This window comes from Chiroxiphia lanceolata, chromosome 4 (assembly GCF_009829145.1).
Source record: "Chiroxiphia lanceolata isolate bChiLan1 chromosome 4, bChiLan1.pri, whole genome shotgun sequence".
Taxonomy (NCBI): domain Eukaryota; kingdom Metazoa; phylum Chordata; class Aves; order Passeriformes; family Pipridae; genus Chiroxiphia; species Chiroxiphia lanceolata.
In genome coordinates, this window is record NC_045640.1 from 51,931,080 (window position 1) to 51,943,263 (window position 12,184).

Sequence of the window (12,184 nt, forward strand, 5' to 3'; positions counted from 1 at the left end):
GCAGCACTGTAGCTGGGAGGCAGTGACCTAGATCGGAGATGCTGGCTAGACCTGTATTAACTGTGCTCCTCCTGGCGCTGCGGTGCTTCACTGGAGCAGCGCCCGAGCGCTTCCTTCGCGGCAACGCCGTCCTTGCCGGGATGTAATTGATATCACTATAGGGAGCAGTTACGAGGCGCTAACAAGTACCCTCAGGCCCTGTAAGCACCGACAGCGCTCGGGCTCCTCTGACATCGGTGCGGGAGCGCGCATGGTACTTTTCCATCGTGACGGCTCCTTCCCGAGGCCGTGCGGGCGGGCAGCGTCGCTCCCGGCGGGGGCGCTCCCGTCCCCTTCCCGCCCCTCCCGTCCGGGACGATCCCGGTGCTCCCGTCCCGTCTCATTCCCGCCCCTCCCGTCCGGGCCGATCCCGATGCTCCCGTCCCCGCCCCTCCCGGCCGGGTGAGCGGCGCGGAGCCCCGGGCGGGCGGGGCGGCGCATGCGCGGCGGGGCCCGGAAGCGGCCCGCGCTGGTGCCGGTGCGAGCGGCGCCGGGGCTGCGGCAGCGGCGGGATGAGCCCTGGGGAGCGAGGGAGCCCCGCGGAGTGAGGCAGCCCCGCCCGACGCCCCGCTCCGCTCGCGGGCCCTCCGCCCCGCTCGCCTCCGCTCTGGCTTCGGGCGCCTTCTCTCTGCGCTGCGGCGGGCGGAGGCGGCGGAAGGAAAAGCCCATGGAGGGGAACCGGGACGAGGCCGAGAAGTGCATCGGGATCGCGCGGGAGGCGCTGGAGGCCGGGAACCGCGACCGCGCCCTCCGCTTCCTCGGCAAGGCGCAGAAACTCTACCCGACCGAGACGGCCCGAGGTGAAGCCCGGCACCCTCCCCGCAACCCGGCGCTGTCGGGACGAGCCCGGAGCGACCGCGGGGCCCGCAGGAGGGCGGGCGGCGAGGGGGGGCCCCGCACCACGGGGGGGCCCCGCAGGCCGAGGCGAGTGCGACCTGGCCCCCAAAGCCAGCCCGTCTGGGCTCTGGCGGGGAAAGGAGGCCAAAGGATGTGCCTGGGAGCAGCGCTCAGGGCAGGTGGATTCCCACCGCCAGTGCCTGCCTCCGGCGTCAGGCGGTGCGGAGGAGTGGGCTTGGTTCCCCCCGCGCCAGAGGGTATCCCCTAGGGCCAGCCCAGCGCCTCGCCTGCATTCCCCCTCCTCCCTTCAGCCGTCAGTATAAATGCAGCCATACAGACTAGGCTTAGCCCCGATTAACAGCAGGACATTTCAGGCCCCAGGCCGAGACAGGCTGTGTTGGCCTTTCTTCTGTCAATGTGAATTACCCCTCGATAACAGCTTGCAGTAAGAGCTGCAGCTCCGGAGTGGACCATGTCTTCATTCTCTAATTGCGATTTGGGTTTTCTCGGTTCCCTTTTGGTTGTATATAGCTACGTAGGAATTGCACATGGGTTTACCTTTCCTAGAGAAAATGGGATAGGTGGCTCCCCCTAGGACTTTATTGGCTCACCTGACAATTAATTCTGTACTAAAAACTGAAAAAAGAATTAGCATCTTTCCAGAAAAAGGTGTTTAGAAATATTTTTTTAAAAAGAACGATAATGAGGTTTCAGTGTGTGTTGGAACTGTCACCCGTCTTGGAGTCTTTCTGTTACACTGTGCCAGAAGTCGGCTGGAAACACCGTTGGACGTAGCAGTGACTTGTTGCGTTCCTCTGGTTCTCACTTATCTGGTCTGTGCTGTGGAATTAGTAGGAACAACTTCAGTTCTCTGTACTGACTTAAAGGCCTCAGCATTTGCCATTTCTGGAACACAACTTTGGGGCAAAATCCTGACTGGAAGTGTTCTTTGCTGCATTTTATTCTGTAGTGAAGCCTTTTAAGTCAGGTGAGCAGATTCAGTGAACATTTTTGGGCCTCTTTTTTGTCCTAACTACTTTGTATATGCAAACAATAAGTGAAGGTCTCACTGGTGCTTTTTTTTTTTTTTAACGTTTAATTTTCCAAGTGTTTGTTTTTTCTCCTACAAGACAGCATAGATGTTGCCATACTCCCCTAAATGTCTGTGGCTTGAGAAGATGACATGCGTGAACATACTTTCAGCTTTTTGGAAGCTGTGTGGGTCAGGAGGCAGGAAGGCAGAGGGTTTCAATTCAGCTTTCACCAAGGAGAAAGCTTGTCTGCTTCACATAGGTCGTTACCCTCTTGTATCTCCCAGATACTAGTTACAGTAGCTTTCAGGGGAAAAAAAATCTCCATCTGGTTTGTTTTGAGCGTTTGGGGTTTTTTTTAAGTAGGACTGCCACTACGTAACCACCATTAAAAAGTATTCAGTGCAAGAAATAGATGGCTAATTAGGCTATTGTCTGTAGGACACTTGTTTTATTCACTGTGGAAATTAGCAAAGTGAGTCACAAATGAGGTACAGACCTGGTGGAAAGAAGATAGTTTTGTGGTTATGATGGTGGACTGCAATCTGGGATGTTGTGTCCTGAAACTAAATGCTTCACAGAATTTGTCTGTGATGGTAAATAAGTCACTGCATTTCCTTTAGTGACTGGCTAGTTGTTTGTTCTTCATTTTTCAGGTATTTGGCTTGAAACAAGGGCCTGATTTGTGGAACTGGTGGGCAGTTAAAGCTCCATCTGAAGATAATGAGAATTGTAGATGCCCTAATGCCAAAATATTCAGCGGTACCCTAGGCCTGATTTGAACTAGGTACTTAGAAATTAGGGAACTCTGTAAACTTGTAATATCTCTGTGCTTCAGTTTTCTAGCCATGGAGGTTGTTAATTCTTTTACACTCATCTTATTTCCTCCCAAAACAGTACCAACTCACTGAATTTATTTTGGTTTTAAAGTGTTTGAGGCACTTAAATGGCCCTGCTAGAAGTGTAGTAAGCTGCAAGGACACAGAATGTCCTTTTTTCAGGACAGGAACTGGAAGGTTTGCAATACATTAGAACTGGCATTTTACAATGACTAAGAACAAATGAAATTATTCTCATTGACTTCTAGATAAATTAAGTGGAGGGGCCACTTGAAGAAAAAAACCCTGTAATTCATAATTCAGGTAATTAAAAATATGCCATAGCCCATACCAGAGAGAAAGAACAGTTATGGGTTTTGTGAGCCCACTTAGTTTGAACACAAACTCTTATTTTACAGTCAAAGTGTGTTGGGTTTATACAGTGATAGGAAAATACGGTGCAGCCCCAGTTGTCTCTGTGCTCACTTACTTTCTCTTTGGGGTATGAATTAGAAGGTAGTTTGTACCAATTTCTCACTGAAGTCACAGATCCTTCATATGTTGTATCTTCAGTATCATTCTGAGAACAAATGCCCACCATTTCACAAATGATGTTCTGTCAGTCATAAAACCAATGAGAATGGTAGTGCTGAATCTTTTACTGGTGGGAGCTTCCTCCTCCTGATGTTGTAGTGGATTGTAAAAGGACAGAGGATAGGTTTTAACTATTGTCTCTAAAACAATACTATGTGTGATTTGCTTTTGGCAACATTTGCATTTAAAGGGCATTCAGCACCAGTTCAGTCATCAGTGAAGTTTAGTTTTGCTAAACAAAGCCTCTGCCTGAAATACGCTGACTGCAGCAGTGCTATTTTAAGGCTTTACTAGTCTGAAATGTAAGGTCAGTGCTTATTTACTGATACTTAGCTAATGACTTCATAGTAGCAGTTTTCATGTTGACGTCACTCTTTGTTAGAAAACTGTTTTACAGTTCAGCTGTTCAAAAAATTGTTTGATTTTGATTTTTGGTAATGATTCATCTTACAACTGAGCGGAAACTAATTGCTTGTCTGGAAAAGATTTGTAAGAGTGGATTTACAGATAATAAAGGACAAGATGTCCTTTCCAAACATAGGTGCCATTCAGTTTCGAGTTGAAGACAAAACGACGTTAAGGGAAACTTTATTTTTCAGTGCTTCTTAAGATTTTCTTGCCCTATTTCTGATGCTGCCCTTAAAAACAAATTTTTCAGGAGCATGTCACCTTAGTTTTTAGGCTGTTGCAATAGGACAAATTCTGAATTAAACAATTCTTCCATTAGTGAAAGGGAGGGGGGGTCATGTTCAATGCATAATGGAACCAAATGCAGTTCAAGGATCTTTCATTCAACAGCAGGTAATAGTACACACAAGAGAGGCTTCAGACACATTCAGAGATAAGATTCGTTGTCTTACCTGCTAACAAAATAAGTCTTTGGTTCTTTGTATGTCCTATTTTAAAATACCTAGATGCATAGTGAAAGCTTTCTTTAATACGCTGTTAGTTCTGCAGTTCTAACAGCTGGTTTTATCACTGGCAGTTCATGGAAAAGTCAAAGTTGTTTCTGAATATCTGAACCGTATCTCTTCTGTGAAGAAAACAATGGCCCTGTACCCTTTGTACGGTTTTCTTTTTCAACATAAAACAATAGCGTGTTTGTTTATGCTGTCCTGCTATTTTAAGAAGTTCACACTTATGTATTTGAATTTTATTTTTTTTTAACCACCCTGCATTGTCTTCTCAGCAATGCAGCTCCATTGCGAGGTCTTAGAAGGTGAAATAGCAATGTTGAAAGTATACTGCAGCCAAACCAATTCATTTAGAGCCTTAGAGCTACACTCGCCGTGAAGAGACACTGGACGTTAAAAATGCAAACCATCGCCCGTGCCTGCGTTTGTGCCATTATTGCTCGCACTGATTCTGCACAAGCATTGGTGCAGGGATGGGAAATTTCTAGAGCAGTGCCAATATAGAAGCAGGAATTACAAAACTTTGAGCATTAGTTTGAGAGGGGAAGTCAGGGTTACACATTCAGTAGGATTCCGCATGATACCATTACTAAATGTCATACTCACTGGATAGAAAACTGTTTTTTTTTTTCCTGTTAGCACTTGTTTGGAGTGCATTAGGACTGAAAATGCTTCATTCTGAGGCCACCATCTGTTCAAAACTCTGTTCTTCATTAGTTCTTAACCTGCAGACCTGGTCACCTCGTTGGAGTTGTTATTGTGTCATTTACCTCAGAACTTCAAACGCCACAATGGATGATATTAGAACTAAGTATTGCAAATACCGAGTATCTACTCCAGTTATAATCCACAATGCAACTATAGCTCTCCTGTTTTCAAGAACTTGATTTCATTTGTAGCGAAAACATGGCCTCAGTTACAACTATACATCTAAGTCGTAGTTGTTTCTTCATTTCTGCAGTAAAAAGCCCAGTCTGGAGTGCAGGACCAGCACTGAAGTCAGCTGACTTTTTTGTTCAGGCTGAGTGTAGCTATTCAGGGCTTCAGTCTGCTGTGACGACTCGGTAAGAAGTGAATTTAAAAGTAAATATGGGGGAGTATTTAAGAAGCACATCTTAGGAAAGTGATGATTCTGCTTTTAAACAATGCACCACTTTCTTTTCTTTCCTGTGCTTCAGTGAGATAACAAGCTATGGTGTGTAGGATCCCAGTTTTCTGCTGCTCTAAGTAAGACATGCTAGGCAGAAGAGAATTTTTTTTTTAGTTTAGGAGAAAATTCTTCAGAAATCTTCTCAGTAGTTTCTAGAAGAAAGTGTTTTTGACAGTAAAGCTGTAATATGCTTTCACAGTGAATGGGACATTTTTCCTTTGCAGTTTTTATGAGAGCATTTTTCTATGCAAATAGTAACTCTCATTTTTTATGAAACAAATGTGGCCTATGTAGTTTGCCGTCTTGCTCTGAAGGGATCTCTTTTCAGGAAAGCTGGAGTATTTAATAATCTTCAATCTATATTATGCTTTGTGTGCAGTCCCTTGTGTTAGAATGGTATTGTTTCTGGTTCATAGGTAAGACAGATTACCCCCAAAATACGGGTTTATATCCCGGAAGAAAAAGCAGACTTAGTGTAATTTTATTAAAACTGCTGAATTTGACATCTCTTGGAACGTGGAAGGGAAGAGGATTTCAAGATCTAGCAAAAGCTTACTGGTTTTCAAGATTCACGTCTTGAGTTGGGTGTGGTTGGCTGGTCCTGAGTTATTTGTGGCATTTTAACAGTGGTTTGAATTTCAGCTAGTATTGCCTGGAAGGAGTGGAGCATCGGTTTGTGGCCAGTAATGGCTGAGGTTACAAGCAGGTATATACTATAGCAACTGAAATGTGCTGGAGATGAACTTGGTCTCTGTGTCGAATCATTGGCGGTTTCTTTAGTATTAGGTTAGTTCCTCTTCGATTTACAGTGGCTTAGTCAGGTATTCTGATGTTTTCACCCCAAGGCACAGGTTCAGTGCCTCTAAAAAACATCTAGGAATGAAGGACCTGGACAAATTATCTGCAGTATTACAGTACCTTGGCAGAGATGGAGGGGAGTCTGGTCACTAATTGTGAAACACTTTTCCATAGTTTTGCCATGAAAAGGCATTGCTAGACCGGCTTCAGAAACATTTGTGGCGCAAAGTGATGATCAACAAGAAAGGAGGATGTGGCAGCTGGTCTTTTATAATGTGGTGCTCTCATGTAAGATACCTGAGAGCCCTGGCTTCATCACTAATACCTGTAATGATACCATGATATACTGTTGTTTTTATAGTTTTGTTGGAAGCTATTATGAAGAATGGAAGTACTGCTGGGGGAGGCGCTTACTGCCGAAAACCAGCCAGTAGCAGTGATCAAAGTAAGCCCAATAGCACGAAGGAGAGCAATGCATCTGCTACAGGTGAAAGTGGAAAAGGCTACACCAAAGACCAAATGGAAGGAGTTTTAAGGTATGGCCTTGCTTAAATATGTCACTGCTTTTCATTGTGTATTATGTACTTAGCGTCTAAGGAAGCCACAGAAAAAATGAGGTTAGTTAAAAGAGTTACTTCTACTGAAGGGTAGCTGAAAGGAATAGGAGAGTTTTGCTGTTTTTAAACACTGTATGAGATGCTGTCACTGTCTGCAAGAAAGATGATACTCCTTTCTTTAAACCGTCAGTGTTACTTTATGTAATGATTATACTTAAAATAGTTATGAAGTAGATCTCATGGTAAATGGAAGAAGTGATGAAAATTCTGTAGTACAACTTGCAGGACAGTGTTTCTAATAAATATTTTTATACTGGATACATGCTCGCTCCTGAAGTTTATTTTCAAGCTAATCTTCTTGTACAGGCTTGTCTAAGATGAGCATTAAAATGATTCTGTTCTGAAAGTAAAGGTGTCTGAGAAGCACTGAAGCACAGAGTCTGAGCTGCATCATAAACTCTGTACTTGAGTGCAGTTTGATAGTATTAAGATGGGGTGGCATCACAAAAGGAGGATATGCAAAAAGAAACAGAAGTCAATGAAAATGTCCTTTTGAGGCAAGGAACTGTTAAGACATCACTATACACTTGCTGGCTGTAGGAGCAAGAAAAATATTGTTTGATATGTGCCCTGATTTCTGGTAAAGGAGTATGGATATAGCCATTCTAAAATTGCACACCTCAAAACCCACCTGTATTTTCAGATAAGCCTAGCCCAAATATTTTCAAGGGAGCTTGAAGGGAAATCAAGAGTTGCCCTTCTCCTAGTTTGTATAGATTGGATGAACTGTCGTGCAAAACAGAAATTTGTGAGGGATTTTTTTTTTTGTGTGCATGTGTGAAATACATGTTGCTGTTGATAGTATCTTGGGATCTTTTCCTGAAGTTCAATAATCTGTTCAGCTGTGCTAACAATGAGGAGAAAGTAGCTTTTATTTGTTGATACAGAAGCTTTGCATTCAGACAGGTTGACAGCAGCATCCCTGACATGGTTATCCTCTTGGTGGTGTTATTTACTGTAGCTTTTCATTTGCCATCATTCTCTGCTTAATTAATGTTATTGCCCTTCATAATGCATCTGAAGTGAAACACGAATAAGGATGTACCTCTTTAGCCACCTTGCACAACCTGTTAAAATGAGTGTAGAATGAGTGTGTGTGCACATGTGTGGGAGACAAAATACCCAGAAAGAAGTCCTCTGTAAAATGAGGCTTAAGTCAAATTAAGACGTGTAACATACTTCTAGAAAGCTGCTACCAGGAAGGCTCTGTTATTGCCAGTATTCACTCACCTGTGACATGCCAACCTGAGCTGCAGTCTGCTTTGACATCAGGCTCTCTGCAAGATCTGCCTTTTTGTTTGTTTTACCAGAAGGTATGTTACCTACTTTGTCTTGACTGAAATGATGAAGTAGAGCCAGTTTTTCTCTCTGGTAGGCTTTTGTGTCATTGAATATTGCTTCCTTGAAGGGATTCCTGAGATGCCAGATAAACTTAATCCAGTTTGTTAAGATCAGAACCAGAGTTAGGGGTATTCACAGAAGTTGCACATTGAGGATAATCTTGATGCAACATTGCCTCAAGAATATTGAATATTAAATACGGGTTTTTAAAACCTACCAATATCTTTACAAAATAAGAAATTGTAATAGCTTACAAAACAACCCATATTTGTTTGTATTTTACATAACACTTAAAATCATGCAGTTATATAGCAGTTTATAAACCTCTGGAGAGAGACTGAATTTTAGTTTAGATGTGCAACGATCAACAGGGCAAGTCTCCAGTTCACATTGCAAGTTTTGAAAAGTTTGTCGTGTTTTCATTTGGGGACATCAACAAACCACTTAAAATATTTGTGGTTAGGAATTAAAAAGCATATGTGCCTTGCTAATGAGAACAGAGTTAAGTATAGCTAAATGGGCTAAAACTTAATGGAAAAATATAACACATTCAGTGGTGATAGCTGAGAAAGTTCATGTTTAAACCACAGTGAGAACAAGCTTCCTAGCTGGAAACATGACAGGCTGCATATATTATTGCTTCAGTCAGGCCCCAGACTTTTCCAGTTAAATGAAATTTGCCCCTCAGGGGAGGGTATTCTTCAGAGAGTAGAGCTTGTCACCACCATGTTTCTGCCATACCACAGTGGAATGGTTTTCAGACTTTTGACTTGGTTAAAGAAATACTGTGTGAAAAGAGGTGGCTTTAAATAGTGTTTCAAGTCTGATTTCTGTCTTTTCTTCCTGTAAGGAAAGAAATTTTTAGATAGCAGGGTAGCAAAATCTTCAAACTTGAATAAATTCTGACTCTCACCATGAATTTGACTCTTGACAAAGTTGGTTTGCATTTGTATGATTTGAAAGATGGTGATTATCCTCAAGTATTCTTCCCTCTAGGAGTTTTTGGTTCTTATAAGTAATTGAAAGTAGGTGGAGAGAAAGCATTCCTGCTTTAACTACACATGCCATTTCCAACACTTTTGTTGTAAACTTCAGTGAGCAGTTGGATGGGGGGGCTGACTGGGCTCTCTGGCTTGGATCACTGGTTGGAGTTCCTGGTGTTGTCCAGCTATCTTGAATTTGCTTGCGACAATTCACTGTGATTTAAGAAGCACAGTGAAGACATGCTGAGAGCAATAAAACTCATTTAACTGCATTAATTTTCATCAGGGTTACTCTACTAATGTGAGTAGGTATAAGTACAGACAAGCACCTCTGTGCTGGTTTTTTTTTTCCACACTGCTCACTAGCAAGCTACCATAACAGTTCTGTAGAGTGTTACATGAGCTTGCGAGTTGCTCAACAGGGAGAAGTGTAAGATGTAATATATTTCCACTGATTGCATAAGTGCTGGGAAATGCTTTGTTCCTTGTGGGAACCGTGCTCACTGTTTGTGTGATGGTTTGAAGCCTGAGATGTACCAAAGCACTTTGTTGCTTTTAAATTGAAATGCTTTGAAAATACCATCTGTAGTGCATGCATCTTTTTCTTAATGATTCTTATTTTGTCACTGAGAACTGGATGAAGTTGCCTTAACACCTTTAGGTGATCTGCATGTCAGAGATATTGACAAGACACTGACAGAAATATCTTAGGACCCACAGCAGACTTAACATCTTGTTAGAGCAAGTGCCCTAGAAGTCTCTTGGCAATTAAAAGGTACCCAAGGAATGTCAACTTAAGACAAATGTGTGAGAATCATGTGCACAACAAAAAAAAGTGAGAATTTGCTTTTGGATTTTGTGATCTTTGCTTTAAAGCAATTCCTTCACTCTTTCATGTAGCATTTTTTCCTGAGATAAAGAAATGAAACATTTTTGTAAAAAAAAGAAAATTTAAACTTTTCTTTTTCTTCTAGTTCACTTAACTGAAGAAGTACTTATTGGGATTAGTTATTGGAGTTCTTAATTACTCTAAAAAAATTCTGTTCATAATATCTGCCCACTTGTATCGTGTGCAGACCCTTTTTGTGGACTAGCATGAAATTAAAAAAAAAAGGATCATTTGCCTGCTCTGTATTAATCTTTTCCATTTCTTTTTATGCTTCAAAGTGTGTACTATCTGTTGTCTACTACATGATTTAAAAAAATCGTTTCTGACACATGTTCTATGATATATACAGGCTCTCTTTAAATGATCTTAAAATTCATATGGTGTTTGATCTCTTTAGTCTCTTTTTAGTGAATAAGCCATAGCATATATTCCATATTACCTTTTCCACATCTGAAAGATAACTGCCATGATAAGTAGTATGCTAGAGTTGGGTTTCTGTCTTATGAAAACTGTGGTGGAATACTGCTTTTTCTGCCCTTGCCAGTACCTGCTTCTTGGAAGAAAACACAAGAACGAAATTTTGTATTTATATCTTTGAGATAGAACCAAAACAAATCAAAAGAGGCATGAGTTCTATAGAAACCTTGCAAGGCAAGATTAAGTGTCATCCATTAGTGGTTAAGAATAGTCAGTAGTTTGATTTTGAATTCACATAGTAAACCAAAAAATTGCCTCTACACATTTCATGAATCAGACTAGAAGGAGTGTAAGTTGTGTGACTGACTTTCCAGGCATTCTACTGAGGCTTCTGCAAATTCAGCAAAAAGAGATATATTGGTTCTTTTCTAACATGGGGTCAAGAAGATAATTCACTGAAAGTGGATTAATAAAAGCAATCAACATCTGCTGAAATGAAAAAAAAAAACCACAAACCATCAGAGCAAAGAAATTGGCATGCCTTTAATTAGGCTGTAGAACTCCTATGAACTGTTGAAATAACCGGTTGAATGGTTGCGAAATTATGGTGAAAATCATATTCATAGAGCCTGTCATGGAAAAGTGACACAGAAGATATGATGGACTTTGTCAGAAAGCTCCTGCCTTTAATCTACACTTTTTATGACTAAAAGCTTAAATCAAATCTAGAGGAAAGTATGCTGATGTAAACACAGCCTTGAGTATTTCATATAATTCACACAGTGGAAACAAACTGATCAGGTACATGCCAGAGCAAGGTACTAAGACAAGCACCCAGATATGGTACTGAATCTATTAGTACAACAGAGATCTGAAATTTCTGGTGCATTTGTTCCAGAAACTAGGGATATGCTGGTACCAGCTTGAGTTCCTCAACAATGCTGCGACCTTCTCTTCCCAATCTAGAGCATTTTTTGCAGACCACGCTTATGTCACCCAAACTGTGACTGGCACATTCCTATTTCAGCTGCAAGGGAATTTGCATCAGGCCCTCTGGCATCACTGGAAATTTGACCTGTATAGAAATTGGTCTGCATTTTACTGTGTTTTTCTGCTCAACTCTAGGATTGGAAGTAAGTGTAGCTTCCTCTTGCTCAGTTCTTTGTCATACCATTCACATTGCTGCTCACTGCGCTGCTCAGTTCAGTTTATCATTGGGAGAAATAATTGTGACTGCCCTCACAACTGTTGGAGATTGTGGTCAAAGTATTTGTCTTTAGGGCTGTCCTTGTGTATGTAGACAGAGGCTTTGGAGTGCCCTTTGGAATACCTAGTGATGCTCAAAACTTCGTGATTGTGGATTACTGTGGGTATTTGATACAGAAATGCAAACGTCTCCAGTAGGTTTTGTTAATCTGATAAAAGCTGTCAATGCTGACCTAATCTGAATTGTAGATTTGAAAAGTGAACCAAGAAGCACAGCTGTAGGATCATAGCATTCTGTAGTCACAGGAGAACCAGTGGTAGTAGCCCCAGAATTTCTGCAGGTGAGAACAGACTTTTCAGGACCTGCGGTGCTTCCTCTACTGCCAGCTATCAGAGCATGGAGAGGAGCCCGGTGTCAAGCAGAATTGGTAGTTACTCCAGTTTCAAGCTGGCTGACGAGTTCTGCTGTAGGTGCTGGGATAGTGGAGCTTTGCAAGTCCTGGCAAGTTACCTCTGTCACCAGACTGGGCATGTATGTAGGCCATTGCTT

General features: G+C 42.2%; 1 protein-coding gene across 1 annotated transcript in view; it reads left to right on the forward strand.

Annotated features, from left to right (window-relative positions):
- The first annotated feature begins 501 nt into the window (after positions 1 to 501).
- DNAJB14 (DnaJ heat shock protein family (Hsp40) member B14) overlaps positions 502 to 12,184 on the forward strand; it is a 28,204-nt gene continuing 16,521 nt past the window's right edge. The window contains exons 1-2 of the mRNA XM_032685050.1: positions 502 to 839; positions 6,543 to 6,717. Of these exons, the coding sequence (XP_032540941.1) occupies positions 707 to 839; positions 6,543 to 6,717 (308 nt within the window). The 5' untranslated portion in view covers positions 502 to 706. The remainder of the gene's footprint in view (positions 840 to 6,542; positions 6,718 to 12,184) is intronic.